This window comes from Leptonychotes weddellii, chromosome 14 (genome assembly GCF_054177405.1).
Source record: "Leptonychotes weddellii isolate Sample4059 chromosome 14, ASM5417740v2, whole genome shotgun sequence".
Classification (NCBI taxonomy): domain Eukaryota; kingdom Metazoa; phylum Chordata; class Mammalia; order Carnivora; family Phocidae; genus Leptonychotes; species Leptonychotes weddellii.
The window spans coordinates 25205534-25223096 of record NC_138382.1 but is presented as its reverse complement, the minus strand read 5'-3'; the positions used below and the strand labels follow the sequence as shown (position 1 = coordinate 25223096).

Below are 17563 nucleotides of genomic sequence, written 5' to 3'. Positions count from 1 at the left end.
GAACCTTTATTCCATTACCTGAGTTAGAAGAACCACAAGATTAAAAACTATAAAAGAGGACCACTACATTCTTAAACAATTGACAGAATTTAATTATAACTTTCCTAAAATTCTTCACAAATTAAGTTAGTTGTATAACTACAGATAGCATTCTAAAAGAAACAAACCTATGAAACAAAGCTTTTATCACTGTAGTCCTATAGCTGTTATTAAGGTCTCAAAGAATACACTGGGCTATAGATAGTAGGCAAAATATATGAAGGGCAAAATATGAACAGAAAACAAATTAGGGAGAGAGTTCTTTCTTCATTGAGAAAGAATTATACCAAAAGCGTTCTTATAAAATAAGAGAAATGAATTTAATGTATACCAACAATAAATCTGTTAGCTGACCTGTTAGATTGGGCTCAATTAATGCTTTCTGAATTTGCATATAATACTTTTTTTCCACACTGAGTAAACGGCAAAAAACTATATTCATAAAATACCACAGGAGATAGATTTCCTCTTAAGAAGAATTTTTTTTCAGAAAAAAATAAAACATGAGAAATTAATAAATAAATGATGAGAAATTAATAATTTAAACAAATGCAGTTCTTACCCGGTCTTCCTTCTTAGGCAACTGATCCTTGATTAGAGTCTTGGTACGCCTGAGAAACCATCCAGACATCTTCTTTGCAAGCCTTTGCATGGCCTTTCGGCCAGTGGCTAGTTCTCTTTTTGTTGCTGTGTGTCTCTGACCATGTTCTACTGGGTCAGAAAACTGCTTCTTGAAGTGGATCCTACTACCTAAAAGTCCTGGCACAGCCCTTTATAAAAAATTAAAATAATTGTTTATAAAACAATTTAAAAAATATGACAGCTTTATTAAATTATCTAAAAAGAAACACATTGACTTCTTTCGCTTCTAAGAAATATACTAAGTCACTTGTTCATGAATGATAACAATAACAAAATGAAAGAAAAGAGAATGTTTTTTCTTTATGACATTTCAATAAATAACTATAAGATGACAGAACTGGTGAATAAGTTCAGATATTTACTGCAAGGGCCAAGAGTAATATATAAAGATAGGTATTCATGGGACTCGACTCTATATACTGTGTTTGAGACAAACACGTCCATAAATAGACATAATTTTTTTTTTAGAAACTATTAATTAGCAAACAAGGTAACATTAAGTTAAAGAAATATTAAAAATTTTCCAAAATGGAAAAATTATTTTCACTCACCAGTCCATAACACACCACAGTTCTTTCATGTTGTTCTGAAGAATGGTTCCAGTGAGGCCAATGCGGACATTACATTTCAAAGCTTTCATAACTTCTGTTATTCTAGCCTTTGGATTCTTGATTCTATGAGCTTCATCCACAATGACACCTGACCATTCCAAACTACAAAGTGAGAAAAAAAGGGGGGGGCGGGTAAATGTTGAGAAAACTTCTCTTTCTTACTCTGTATAATTTTTAGAGAGCAGCTTTCTCTACCAAAGTTTTAGAGTTTTTTCCCTATTTACTCTTTGATGATTCCATAGGATTCTCAGTTAGTTAAATGGTCCTGGGTTTGGACAACCCATAAAAATAAAATGTGTAGGGAGACAAAAGGATAGATTCTGTTTAATGATGGTGGAATTAAAAATTCATTTAAATATCACTAAAATGACAGAAAAGGATTTTTAAAAAGAATAAACTAGTGAAATATAAAAGCAAAACTTGTAATGTCAAGTCTGAATGAAAAATGTCAATATAAACTTATTATTTTAAAAAGTTATATTACATAGCTCTCTCTGCTAAAAAGGTTTAGAATCAATTGTTAACCCAGTAGCAATGAGCACCAATAGTAATCAGACCACTAAAACAAAAACAAAACAAAACAGAGCCCCATGGAGAAATGATTGATTTCAGACATGCAGCAGGGGAAATAGTGAAGAGCCAGAAAACACAGATGTATCCATAGACAAATGAGGGCATGTCCAAAGGACACAAAAACCAAACTAATTGGAAAATTTGAGCATCATTAAGAATAATGATAACTGAATATAAAACACTGAATAAATAAAAACCCCAAAATTCTATGAAAAAAATTAATTTAGATCCTTACCTCACGCCATAAACAAAAATAAACTAAAAACAGATCATAAACCTAAATATAAGAGCCAAAACTATAAAACTTATAAAACATAGGAAAAAATCTTGTGATTCTGGGTTAGGCATAAATTTCTTAGATATGACACCAATAAAAAATTTTTGATAAGTTGGACTTTATTAAAAGTTAAAAACTTCTGCTCTTCCAAAGAAACCATAGGAAAATGAAAGACATGCTACAGACTGGGAAAAAACATTTGCAAATCATAATCTGGTAGAGAGCTTATACACAGAATATATAAAGACTTACTGCAACTCAACACAAGCTAAAACAATCCACTTTAAAAGATGAGTAACGTATTTTAATAGACATTTAACCAAAGAAGATATACAAAGGACAAATAAGTACATAAAAGATTCTCAACATCTTTAGTCATTAGAAAAATGCAAATTAAAACCACAAGATACTGCTACAAACCCATCTGAATGGCTATAATCAAAAAAAGATTGACAATATCAAGTGTTGACAAGGATATGGGGAAACGAATCCTCATACACCGTTTTGGGGAAAGTGTAGCTACTTTTTTGTGTGTGTGCAGCTACTTTTCTAAAACAATTTGGCAGTTTCTTAAAAAATTAAATTTCTCCTAACACCCAGCAATTCCATTCCTAAGTATCTGTCCAAAAAAAAAAAAAAAAAAAAAAATTTACATCCACACAAAGACTCGTACATAAATATTCACAGCAGCATTATTCATGACAGCCAAAAACTGGAAACAATCCAAATGCCCATGCATGATGAATGGATAAACAAAATGAGGTATATACATATAATAGTATGTTAAGCAATAAAAAGCAACAAACTATTGAAACATGCTACAACATGATGGACCTCAAAATCAAACACAAAAGACTACATAGTGAATGATTCCATTTACATCAAATTTCCAGAAAAGGCAAATCTATAGAGACTGAGAGTAGACAGCACTGCTTGAAACTGGAGATGGGACCACTGATTGACTCAAAGCAAAAAAACTTTTTGAGGTGATAGAAATGTTTTAAAACTGGATTGTGGTGATAATCACAACTTCATAAATTTTACTAAAAATCATTCTCTACTTAGAATGGGTATATTCAATGGTATGTCAAATCCACTTCATTAATCCATTAATCCATAGTGACACTCAGAAAAGGGGAAGATGGGAGGAAAACTTGGCTATCATTGTAGATGACCATTACACCAACATCTTAGTCTGAAAGTTGGCCGAAGAATCAAGCACTTGCCTTGCTTTTTTAGTTGATATTATAATTAATTCCTAATTAAAGGAGAATGCCAGTTAATAAGTGTAGAAGAAATGACAAATTCAGGAAAACATTATTTTGTAAAACCCAGTAAAATATCTGATTGAGCCAAGAATAATTTTTGTATGCTAATACCACTAAGCAAAAGGACTGAAGGATCAGAATATTCAAATAGTGGCAAAGTACCACCCCACAATTGTAAAGGGAGAAACATAACTTTATAATCTCTGATGACCACTTCTTTAGCCTGTAGGACAAACTTGGCATCATTAATAGTGAAACAACCTGACATTAATATCTCCTGAAGTAATGTAATATGAAGCCCACAGCCTCACTTATGAAGTATTTTTATCAAAAATATTTAACCTGAATCTCAACCTTAGAACAAAATCAGCTTATAGAAATACAGATGTAAAGGAATACACAATTCCTTGAGAAAGTAAATAGACAAATCTAATATTTGAGACATCCTAAAAGACAACTGGCCTGATCCCCTCAAAATATCATATAATAAAAAAGTAAGTTGGGGGAATGTCCCAGATTAGAAGAGACTAAATAGACTTAATCAACAAATCCATCATTTGAACATTTATTGGATCCTGCTTTGCAAATACTGGATATTAACAATATTTTGAAGATAAGTAAGGAAATTTTAATTGCTGTTAATTTTCTTAAGTGTGACAATGATAATGTGGTATGAGAAAAAATATAATTAGTTTTAGGAAATCTATGCTAAATATTTTGGGATTATACTGTCATGTTATTTACCGTTTACTGAAATGACTTAATACCACCACTGTACATAGACATAGACACACATATATTAACACATTTTGCCAACATTTGAATACACACACACACACAGAACTGGTGAGTATAGGTGGTAAGTATATAGATGTTCATATACTGTTACTTCAATATTTCTACAGGTTTGATAATTTCTTAATATAAAGTTGAAAAAGAACAAAAGAACCAAGAGAAAGAGGAAAAAATGACCACAAAATTGTAAAGGCTGGGAAGAAAATGAACAAGATGACTTACAAAAGCAGAGAAAGCAGAAGCCTATGCCAGTGGTGGTCTTCAAAAGCTAGGAATTGGTGGTACCAGATGCCTCTGGAAGTTGGAGTTATACAAATGTTCATGTCTAAGAAGCAACTGGATCTCCTAGCTAGTAGTTCCTACTCCATAAAATAGTCCAGCCAGGTCACCCTCAACTAAGCAAAAGAAGGACAAAATCTAAGACGAAATCAGTGGGTGTGCTGAAAACTAAAAAAATAAAAAATTAAAAAAATTAAAAGTTGCAGCATAAAAATTTTCTTTAGAGATATGGAGGTAAAAGTAGAAAGAGAAGTAAAAGAATTGAAGATGGCTGTGTCTGAAGAACAGGTAATAGAGGTGGCAGGAAGGAGTGAATTGCAGTTTTTCATATTTGGATCTCTAAATAATATACATATATAACTGATAAAAATGAAGCAAAACATAAAAATAATAACAAAAAGAGATATAGCTCACATATAGTGTGTTTACTCTGGATTATCTATGATCAATGTTTAATTCTATCAGAGTGCTATTCTCACAAAAATTACTTAATATTTGAGCAAACTTGTTGAATCACTATGTTGTACACCTGAAACTAATATAACATGTATGTCAACTATACTTCAATAAAAAAAAAAAAATACCAGATTGCTGCAACTCTAAAACAGAATTACTTAATATTTACTCAAATGAAATCTAAATTATTTTGAACATTTGTCAAAATAAAGCCATTTGAACAAATAACAGAAAGCTACATATAACAAACACTGTGACATTTAATTTTTCAATTTTACACAGAAATCTGGGACACATACCGACAAAATTCCACTTCAGAATTCTTATTTAATATTTGTAACAATCACAGAAAATAACTACTTAACAAACATATATTCAGCAAGTATTATGTGCTAGAGGTGTAATAAGCACTGAAATACAGAAATTATCCTACACCAAACTCCTCACAGTCTAAAGGGGCAGACAATTAAAAATTAAAATATGATTGATACTATGATGAACAAATACCGTACTATATTTATGTAAGTGCAGAACATCTTCTGGGGTCATATAATATATTAAATAAAAGCCCAAGTTCTGGAGTTAGTTGGTCAAAGTTTAAATTTCATGTCTACCAATGACTTAGCTGTTGTAGGCTTTGGTGAGTTACTTAACTTCTCCATACCTCAGATTACTCCTATCTTTCTGATAGCATCCATGAAACAGGAGCAGGCTATCATTAGCTTCTAAGTGAGGTAAAATCAATCTTAGAGCTGACAAAAATGGAAATCCACCTTACTAATAATTATATTAAATGTAAATGGACTAACTACTCCAAATAAGAGGCAGGTTATCAGAATGGATAAAAAAGCAAGACCTATCATTAACCACAAAGGTTCACTTTAAATATAAAGAACCAATATATTCAAATAGAAAGAGAAAATGATAAACATGCAGTAAGTATAAGAAGACTGTATTGTCTATATTGATATCAGATAAAACTTTAAGATATAAAAAGGAACATTTTTTAAGATAAAAGGATTAATTCATAAGAAAAAAATACTAATCTTAAATGTGTGTGTACCCAATAAGAGCTTCAAAATATATGAACTGAAAGCTGACAGAACTCAAAGGAATTTAAAAATATACAAGTATAATTGAAGATTACAACATTTTTCTCTGAGAAATTATAAAACAACAAAAAATTAGTAAAGACAGAGAACATTAAGAACAACTCCTAACCAACTTGACTTTATTGATATTTATAGAACACTATATCTAACTGTAGAATAAACATTTTTTTCATGTATACATAGTTCAGAAAAATGCAAATTATACAACAAAGTAGCACCACAGACACACTAAAATATCTAAAAACAAAAGACTGATAATGCCAAATGTTGGTGAATATATAAAGCAACTTAAGTCCCATAGATTGCTAGTTGGAACAGAATGGTACAACCACTCAGGAAAATGGTTTGGCAGTTTCTTCTAAAGTTAAACCTACACTTACATAACCCAACAATTCCACTCCCAGGAAATGCAAGTATGTCTACCCAAGATAAATGAAAATGTATGCTTCAAAAAAGGCTTCTACAATAATATTCCTTAGAGTTTTACTTATAATAACCAAAAACTGGAAAACCCAAATATAAATATCTATCCTCAAATTAATGGGTAAACAAAATGTGGTATATTCATAAAATACAATACACCTCAGGATTTAAAAAGAACGATCACAGATACATTCAATAACATGGATGAATCTCAAAAATACTATGATGAGCAAAAATATTATGATGTGCCAGACACAACAGTTCTAGAGACTAGAAATCCAAAGTGTTGGCAGGTTTGGTTTCTTCTGAGGCCTCTCCTTGGCTTATAGATGGCTGCCTTCTTGCTGTGTCCCCATGTATCCTTTCCTCTGTGCACTCAAGTTCCTGGTATCTCTTTCTCTTCTAAGGACCCCAGATAGATTGGACTAGGCTACCTTAATGGCCTCATTTTAACTTAATTGCTTCTTTAAGAATATTGTCTCCAAATATAGTTACATTCTGAGGTCCCTGGGTTTGGGACTCGCCCATACAAACTTGTAGGGGACACAATTTAGCTCATAATAAGCCTTCTAATTGGTCTTTCTCCATTTAGTTTGGTTCTCCTCTGTCTGCACACACAGCAGATAGGTTACTTATAAAATGCAAATCTGACCATTTTTATCTTATTAGTAATCCACTGTAAACATTTCTAGGGCACTTTACTACTTTAAGAATAAAGACCTCTAATCCTCCAGACAGCTTTCAATATCTTTTATAATCTGTTCCTTGCTTACCACACAGTTGTTGTCTCCCAGCCACTTCCCTCTTACACATATGCTGCAGCCATGAGATACAGAATGCATCAGAACTGCTTTGATTTATTCAAAAGTGGCCCATGATGTTTGTGGGCTGAAGGCTTCTGCAAATGCTCTTTGCTCCCTCTTCCTGCATTACTCTTCTACTCTTCAACTCTTACTCATCCTTCAGTTCTTACTCAGCTCATAGGTCATCTTCTCTCTCTGGGAAGCTCCCTGACAACTCTCCTCACTTTGCAGCAGAATTAGGTCTCTTATGTGCTCCCACAACATCCCCTGTCACATATCATAACACCCACATGGCTTTATAGTTATGTCTCTAGATGCCCCATTAAAATCGTAAGACACAGTCAGGCATAAGCCAGTTCATTTCTTTTGGGTACTTATAATCCTGGAACACTGATTCTCAATATGTATATGTACATGTACTTTTTGCCACTCAATATTCTCAACAGATTCCCACAATTAAAATCATTCATGAAAATTGCTCTTAGTCTAGAGGTGCCATATGTGTAAAATTTAGGATAGTATTACCCTTCTTTAACACACATTGTTTGGAGACGGAATAAAGGAAAAAGAATGGACTGTATAAAATCTGATGCAGGTTTTGTTTTCTTTTGTTTTATTTTGAGAGGGCGAGAAAGAATCTTAAGGAGGCTCCACGCCCACACAGAGCATGACATGGGGCTCAATCCCATGACCCTGAGATCATGACCTGAGCCAAAATCAAGAGTGGGATGCTTAATTGACTGAATCACCCAGGCACCCCACAGGTTTTTCCTTTTTAGAAAATAAATTATTATAAACTGTCTATTTTAATAATTCTGAAATGAAATGAAATTATGCTAAGGAATATCTAGAACTTTTTAAAAAAATCACAATATAAAGGGATAAATACAGTGGGTGTAAACAGAATATTAATGCAATCATTCCCATTATTCCCATTACCTGTTAAGTTCCTCCAGACATAAACGTAGCGTTTCATAAGTTGTTAGAGCAATTTCACATTTCCTCTGCTTTACACGAATCAGTTCGTTGTCTTTTTTGTTACCATGTAAAACAGTGACTCTGAAATATCCCCAGGTGTCCAATTCATCCCTCCAGTTGTAGAGGACAGAAAGAGGAGCAACTATTAAGAACATCTAAAAGAAGAAGAAAAACAAAATTATGATAAATTTTTTAAAAAATGAAAGAAGTGGATTCTGGAATATCAATAGTCCTTTTCTTTAATTTTTGACACTGCAATTAATAAGAATAAATACAACTTAGTGACTGGATATATCTGGATATAAAAGACTGTCGAAAAATATTTTGTTGTTTATCTTTTTATTAGGATAAAACAGATAACTAACTTTGTCCAAAGAAAGAACTGTTTTTATCGCCCCCCCCGCCCCCGCAAAAAGGAGCCAAGAAGAGAGAAACAATTCTCCAAAGCAGAGGAAAGAGTTTAATCAGGACCCAAATAATAACTTCAAGAGCCAAGTGGAGGGGCGCCTGGGTGGCTCAGATGGTTAAGCGTCTGCCTTCGGCTAAGGTCATGATCCCGGGGGTCCTGGGATCGAGCTCCACATTGGGCTCCTGGCTCGGCGGGGAGCCTGCTTCTCCCTCTCCCTCTGCCTCTCTCCCTGCTCATGCTTAAAAAAAAAAAAAGAGTCAAGTGGATAATACAAATATGTAAAGCAGGCCAGGTTTTTTTCTTGAAATATATGGTTTTCTGAAGCTCTTTTTCCTTTGTACTCCCCTAGTCCAATTCCTCTCTCCTTCTCTCAGATACCGTCAGTTGAAGACCTAGAAAATTTATTAAAAAATCAAAGCAATTAGAAGAAAACCCCTACCTCTTTTCTCATTAGATCAATAATCTACCTATATTTATTTTCATACATTCTGCTCTCCTACACATTACCATGGATGAACTAACCATGTTCTTATCTAAAGACAAACCCTAAACTTATACAGTGGCTGCCATCACTTCTTGTCAAACTAAAGTCAATGCTGGAGAAATTGCCCCGAATCTCCCCTATGTAACTATAACTTTCCCTTTTTAATGGACCATATCCATCCACAAGCTAGTAAGTCCTAATATTTCCCAGGGTTAAAAAACAAAGCAATACCCCAAATCCCTTCCTTAACCCTACATCTCTCTTTAGCTATCCCCCATCACTTTATTGCCTTTCTAGCAATGATACTCAGGAGTTATTAATACTTACTGCTTTTACTTACTTTCCTCCTGTTCTCTCTTGAATTCATATAAATGACTTCTATCCTAACTCCTCCCAACCAAAGCAGTCCTTATCACGATTAACAATATGTCTCTGTTTAGTCTTGAATGAATGTTGGGGTTCCACTGATCTTCCCTGTAAACTAACCCCAAATCCTGTTGTCATCACCCATTTTAATTTTGTAATGTTTTTATCTCTCACTGTTACCACTACCTCTAAGCTGTTATATTTATTTAATTTTTTTAAGACTTTATTTATTTATTTGACAGAGAGAGAGATAGCAAGAGCAGTAACACAAGCAGGGGGAGTGGGAGAGGGAGAAGCAGGTTTCCCACTGAGCAGGGAGCCCGATGTGGGACTCGATCCCAGGACCCTGGGATCATGACCTGAGCCGAAGGCAGACACTTAACAACTGAGCCACCCAGGCGCCCCTAGGCTATTATATTTAGTAATGTTACAAGTTTCTTCCCTAAAGTTTTATATGTGTCCTACTTCATAAAGATGAACCAATTAAACATACTGAAAATTTTCAGTTTAGCAAAAAGTTAAATAACACAATACTAGTCTAAATCCTGCTCTCTCTTCTGTGAAATATTTCAGGTAGGCCATTCGTCAGCTGTAAGAAGTCAAATCTGACTCTTTTGGAAAGAGAAAGAAGAAAAAAAGAACAGACGATTAACCTACTCAATTGAGAGTTTCTTTTTCCACCCCATCATCAAACACACATAAATACTTTGTCATACTTGATTCATCTCAAATACTTTTGCCTTTTGATTTGGAGTTTATCCTATGAATTCCATTATACCCCTACCTTCAAATACAAAATTTGGGATCTAAGTACTTAGTCCAAGTATAGTCTCATCCCCTCCCCCCATTTTTGTAGATTACAAGATGAAAATGATGGGTCCAAACTCCACTGCACACTTTGAGCAGTTTTCCACTTCAGGTATCATTAATCAAAGTTGGCAATGAATTTAAAGATTCCTAGAATCAGCCCTAAGATTCAGAAAGTTTTAAAATTAAGACATTTCTTATTATTGGTCTTTGAAATTGCAAGAGGTAAATAAAATGGTTCAATAACTTATTTTAATACTAAAAGATGTCAGAGAACTGAGTTATGCCATTTACAAGGTCCAGAGAAAGTATATAAGAAGAATGTAAAGTATTTACTGCCATGCTGTGAATAATATTTCATTTAATAAGCCTTACTTAAGCAAAAGATGTCAAAACAATAAAATGGAAAGCAGTGTCCAGTTGCTAAATCACTGCACACAAAGCAACTATATTTGTTATTCTGAAGCTAAGAAACAATTTTATAAAACTCGATCTAAAATATAATACAAACAGGGCCGCCTGTGTGGCTCAGTCATGAAGCGTCTGCCTTCACCTCGGGTCATGATCCCAGCTCCTGGGATCGAGCCCCACATCAGGCTCCCTGCTTCGCGGGAAGCCTGCTTCTCCCTCTCCTACTCCCCCTGTTTGTGTTCCCTCTCTTGCTGTGTCTCTCTCTGTCAAATAAATAAATAAAATCTTTAAAAATAAATAAATAAAAAGATAAAATATAAACGGAATTAAAATTTGCTCACTTAAATACTACTAAAATCAACAAAGGTCACATTTAACCGATCAACTAGAGAATACTGAATTACTTTTAACTCTTTCAACAAATCTATCTCAATTATTGAAAGGCATGCCTTTAAAGTTTGATTCTTCATGCACTATGGCCTTAGAAAAATGATGTGATGTGGACTATGACAAAATACCCAAAGATGTTTTTCATGTGCAATGATTTTTGTGGTAGAAATAGTTATAGTATTCACAATAATTACCGTACCATTATTGAGCACTTGCTGTGTGCCAAGGGCTGTGCAAAGTAGTTGACAAATATTAACTCAAGGACTTTACATAGAAATGCTATGAAGTAGAAATATTTAGTATTTCCTTTCTAGAGATGAGATGAAAAAACTAAGGTGTAGAGTTGTTAAATAACACACCCAAGATCATACTGCTATTACGTGGCAAAATAGTATTTGAGCCCATGTCTGTCTAATTCCAAAACTTGTAACCACTATTATATATCATGTTGGTACTATAATTCAGGAAGTCCATGACTGTGAGATATACAGCTCTCATTTACCACTGTAACTCCAGACCTTTGTATAGCATTTAGAAAACAAAGGTGTTCAAGTGATAAACGAAATAATAAATGCAACCATGCATGTCAGTGCCAGGTTAGGATCAGCAATGCATATTCAGAGAACAGCAACAGACAAACAGGGCCAAAGCAAAGGTCTCACACAGGAGGATGTGAGATATTAAAGTGAAAAATAATATGTACCTTTATATAGAGAGAAGTTACAGACCATAAAATTGAAATTTTTGCTATATATTTCAAAGTTCTAAAAAATATTCCCTGTGATTACCTCTATAATGTTAATTCTTTCAAAAATGCCAAACCTAATTAATTTAAACACTGTTATGTATAACTGGTAACTTTTCCTTTTGGAATAACTTTCCTTTTGGCTATTTAATATATGCGAATTTAAGTTTAAAATCCATTCTAGCCATGGATTTATGTAAATCCTTTTTTAGAAAAGCAGCATAAGAATTATACCAAAACTAGACGTTCTTCAAAAATAGAAAATTATAGACCAATATCACTTAAATTAATGGACAGCAAACCAAAAAATATCACATCTTTCAATTAAACAAGAAAAGTAAATAAGGGATAAAAATGGAAATGACAAGTAAAAGTATTTGTAGAAAATATAAGTAAAACAATAAAATGAACAGTAAATCAATTAATGTTTTTAACGATTTATTAGAGAGAGAGAGAGAGTGCATGCACACGTGCATGAATTGGAGGAGACGCAGAGGAGAGAATCTCAAGCAGACTACCCACTTGGGGCTCGATCTCATGACCCATGAGTTCATGACCTGAGCCAAATCATGAGTCAGACACCTAACCAACTGAGCCAACCAGGCATCCCAAACAGTAAATCAATTACTAAGAACAGTAAAAAAATTAAGAAAGTGCAATTTATCAAATATGTGTTGCACCTTAAATGATACATTAGGCCAGATGGACTTAACAGATATATACAGAATATTTGATCCCAAAGCAGCAGAATATACATTCTTCTCAAGTGCACCTGTAACATTTTCTGGTATAGACCATATGTTAGGACACAAAACAAGTCTTAATAAATTTAAAAAGACTGAAATCTTATCAAGCATCTTTCAACCACAAACGTATGAAACTAGAAAACAATTACAAAAAGAAAACTCGAGAATTCACAAGTATGTAGAGGTTAATCAAATGCTACTCATGATAAAAACCCTCAACGAGGTAGATTTAGAGGACATATACTTCAACATAACAAAGGCCATATATGAAAAACCCACAGCTAACATCAACCTCAAAAGGGAAAAACAGAGCTTTTCCTCTATGATGAAGAAAAGCCAGGGATGTCCATACTCAACAGTTATTTAACATAGTAATGGAAGTCTTAGCCACAGCAAACAGACAACAAAACAAATTAAAAGGCATCCAAATTGACAAGGAAAAAGTAAAACTTTCACTATTTGCAGATGACATGATACTACATATAAAAAACCTAAAAGATTCCACCAAAAAAACTGCTAAAACTGATAAACTAATTCAGTAAAGTCACAGGTTACAAAATCAACATAGGGAAATCTGTTGCATTTCTATATACCAATAATGAAGCAGCAGAAAGAGAAATTAAGGAATCAATCCCATTTACAATTGCACCAAAAGCAATAAGATACCTAGGAATAAACCTAACCAAAGAGATTAAGGACCTGTACTCTGAAAACTATAAAACACTGATGAAAGAAACTGAAGATGACACAAAGAAATGGAAAAGCATTCCATGCTCAAGGATCAGAAGGACAAATATTGTTAAAATGTCTATGCTACCCAAAGCAATCTACACATTTAACACAATCCCTATCAAAACACCAACTGAATGTTTGACAGAGCTACAACAAAATCCTAAAATCTGTATGGAATCACAAAAGACCCTGAATAGTCAAAGCAACCTTAAAAAAAGAAGAGCAAAGCTGAAGGCATCACAATTCCAGACTTCAAGTTATATTACAAAGTTGTAGTGATCAAAACAGTATGGTACTGGCACAAAAATAGACACACAGATCAATAAAACAGAGCAGAAAACCCAGAAACAAACCCACAACTATATGGTCAACTGATCTTCAACAAAGCAGGAAAGAACATCCAATGGGAAAAAAACAGTTTCTTCAATAGTGTTCAGAAAACTGAGCAGCAGCATGCAAAAGGATGAAACTGTACTACTTTCTTAGACCATACACAAAAATAAATTCAAAATGGATTAAAGACCTAAATGTGAGACCTGAAACCTAATAATCCTAGAGTAGAACACAGACGGTAACCTCTTTGACATTGGCCTTAGCAACTTTTTTCTAGATATATCTCCAGAGGCAAGAGAAACAAAAAGCAAAAATAAACTATTGGGACTTCATCAAAATAAAAATCTTCTGCACAGTGAAGGAAACAATCAACAAAACTAAAAGACAACTTATGGAATGGGAGAAGATATTTGCAAATGACATCTGATAAAGGGTTAGTATCCAAAATATATAAAGAACTTATAAAACTCAACACCTAAGAAACAAATAATCCAATTAAAAAGTGGGCAGAACACATGAATAGAAATTTTTCCAAAAAAGATATACAGATGGTCAACAAACACACAAAAAGATGCTCAATATCACTCAGCATCAGGGAAATACGAATCAAAACTACAATATCACCTCACACCTGTCAGAATGGTTAAAATCGGTAACACAAGAAACAACAGATGTTGGCGGGGATATGGAGAAAGGGAAATCCTCCTGCACTGTTGGTGGGAATGCAAACTGGTGAAGCCACTCTGGAAAACAGTATGAAGGTTCCTCAAAAAGTTAAAAATGGAACTACCTTATGATCCAGCAATTGCTTTACTAGGTATTTACCCAAAGAAAATAAAATACTAATTCAGTGGGATAGATGTACCCTGATATTTATAGCAGCATTATCTACAATAGCCAAATTATGGAAACATACACACACATACAGACACACATGTACACACACACACAATGGAGTATTACTCAGCCATAAAAAAGAATGAAACCTTGCCATTTGCAACAACATGGATGGAGCTAGAGAGTATTAAGCTAAGCAAAGTAAGTCAATCAGAGAAAGACAAATACCATATGATTTCACTCATATGTGGAATTTAAGAAACAAAACAAGCAAAGGGGAAAATAAAGAGAGAGGGAGGTAAACCAAGAAACATATTCTTTTAACTTTAGAGAACAAACGAATGGTTACCCGAGGGGAGGTGGATGGAGGATGGGTTAAATAGGTAATGGTGATTAAGGAGTGCACTTGCTGTGATAAACACAGGGTACTGTATGGAAGTGTTGAATCACTATACTGTACACCTGAAATCAGCATTACACTGCATGTTAACTAAAAATAATTTAAATAAAAATTTAAAAAAATAAACAACATGCTACTGAACCACCAAAGGGTCAAAGAAGAAATAAAAAAAAACCTTGAGACAAAGAAAATGGAAATAAAACATGCCAAATATATAGGATGCAGAAAAGCAGTTCTGAGAGGGAATTTCACAGCGATCTATGCTCAAAGAACTAGGAAGAAGAACAAAGCCCAAAGTTAGTAGGAGAAATAAATAACAAAGATCGGAATGGAAACAAATAAAATAGAGACTAAAAAGACAAAAAAAAAAAATCAGTAAAACTAGGAGCTGCTTCTTTGAAAATATAAAACTGATAAAACTTTAGCTAGACTCACCAAAAAAAAGAGGGAGGGCTCAAATAAATAAAATCAGAAATAAAAGAGATGTCACCAAATGATACCACATTCATACAAAGAGTCACAAGGGAGTACTATGAACAATTACGTGCTAACAAATTGGAAAACCTAAAAGAAATGGATTATTTTCTAAAAACTACAACCCTCCATGACTGAATCATAATGAAAAAGAGAATCTAAATAGACCAATTACTAGTAAGATGAATTACTACTGATTTTTCAATCAGTAATCAAAAACATCCCACAAACAGAAGTCCAGTACCAGGTGGTTCAGTGGCAAATTCTATTAAACATTTAAAGAAGAGTCAATACAAATCCTCCTCAAACTTTTCTAAAAAATAGGAGAGAATTCATTTTACAAGTCCATCATTACCCTGATACCAAAACCAGACAAGGACACTACAACAAAGGAAAATTAAAAGTCAATATCCTTGATGAACATAGGTGCAAAAATCTTCAACAAAGTATCAGCAAAGTGAATTCAGAAATACATCAAAAGGATCATACACCATGATCAAGTGGGTTTTATTCCAAGGATGCAAGGATGGAATGTTAATGTTGTTCAACATCTGCAAATCAATCACATGATACACCATATTAACAAAATGAAGAATAAAGATCACATGATCATCTCAATAGATGACAAAATTCAACATCCATTTATATAATAGATAAAAACTCTCAACAAAGTAAGTATAGAGGAAAAGTACTTCAACATAATAAAGGCCATATAACAAGCCATAACTAATATTACACTCAATGGTAAAAGATGAAAACTTTTCCTCTAAGATCAGGAACAAGACAAGGATACTCACTCTCATCACTTTTATTCAACATAGTATTGGAAGTCCTAGGCAGACCAATCAGGAAAGAAAGAAAGAAGGAAGGAAGGCAGGCAGGCAGGCAGACAGGCAGGAAAGAAGGAAGGAAAGGGGGGAAGGAAGGAAGGAAATCCAAATTGGAAAGTAAGAAGAAAACTGTCAATGTTTGCCTATGACATGATATTGCATATAGAGAATACTAAAGACTCCACCAAAAAAACCACAAAAAAACCAAAAACCAAACCAAACCAAACACTGTTAGAATAAACACATTCAGTACAGTTGCAGGAAACAAAATCAATATACAAAAATCTGTTGCTTTTCTATATACTAACAACAAACTATCAGAAACAGCAATGAAAAAAATAATCTCACTTATAACTACATCAAAACGAGTAAAATACCTAGAGATAAATTTAACCAAGGAGGTAAAAGACCTGGACACTGAAAACTACAAGCCATTGATACACCACAGAAAGGGTGACTGGGTAGCTCAGTCAGTTGAGTGGCCAACTTGATTTTGGCTCATGTCATGACCTCAGGGTCCTGGGACTGAGCCTGGCATCAGACTCCATGCTCAGCAGATTAAATAAATAAATCTTTAAAAAAAGAAACTACAGAAGACACAAAAAAATGGAAAAATATTCCATGCTCTGGATTGGAAGAACAAATATTTTAAAATGTACACACTACCCAAAGCAATCTACAAATTCAATTCAATACCTATAAAATTCCAATGACATTTTTCACAGAAATATAACAATCCTAAAATTTGTATAGAACCATAAAAGACCACAAATAGTCAAAGCAATCTTGAGAAAGAACAACAAAGCTGAATTATACTCCCTGATTTCAAACTGTTTTACAAAGCTATAGTAATCAAACAGTATGCTACTGCATAACAAGAGACACATAGATCACTGGAACAAAATACAAATAACCCAAACTTATATGGCCAATTAATTTATGACATAGGAGGCAAAAATGTACAATAAGAAAGGACAGTCATGTCAATGAATGGTGTTGGGGAAACTATATAGCCACAGCAAAAGAATGAAACTACCATCTTGTAACACATACAAAACTCAAAATGGATTAAAGACTTGAATGTAAGACCTGAAACCATAAAGCTCCTAAAAGAATACATAGGAAGTAAGCTCCTTGATTATGGTCTTGGTGATGGTTTTTTTCTTTTTATTATGCTATGTTAATCACCATACATTACATCATTCGTTTTTGATGTAGCGTTCCATGATTCATTGTTTGCGTATAACACCCAGTGCTCCATGCAGAACGTGCCCTCTTTAATACCCATCACCAGGCTAACCCATCCCCACAACCCCCTCCCCTCTAGAACCCTCAGTTTGTTT

At 33.8% G+C, this 17563-nt stretch overlaps 1 protein-coding gene and 1 long non-coding RNA gene across 3 annotated transcripts in view; one reads left to right on the top strand and one right to left on the bottom strand.

Annotated features, from left to right (window-relative positions):
• Positions 1 to 17563, top strand: part of LOC115945126 (uncharacterized) — a 114896-nt gene that overhangs the window by 70383 nt on the left and 26950 nt on the right. The window lies entirely within an intron of this gene.
• ERCC6L2 (ERCC excision repair 6 like 2) overlaps positions 1 to 17563 on the bottom strand; it is a 77858-nt gene that overhangs the window by 37740 nt on the left and 22555 nt on the right. For both annotated transcript variants that reach the window (XM_081802943.1, XM_081802944.1), the window contains exons 4-6: positions 8218 to 8411; positions 1233 to 1394; positions 602 to 809 (exon numbers count right to left, since the gene is read on the bottom strand). In XM_081802943.1, coding sequence (XP_081659069.1) covers positions 602 to 809; positions 1233 to 1394; positions 8218 to 8411 — 564 coding nt within the window. The remainder of the gene's footprint in view (positions 1 to 601; positions 810 to 1232; positions 1395 to 8217; positions 8412 to 17563) is intronic.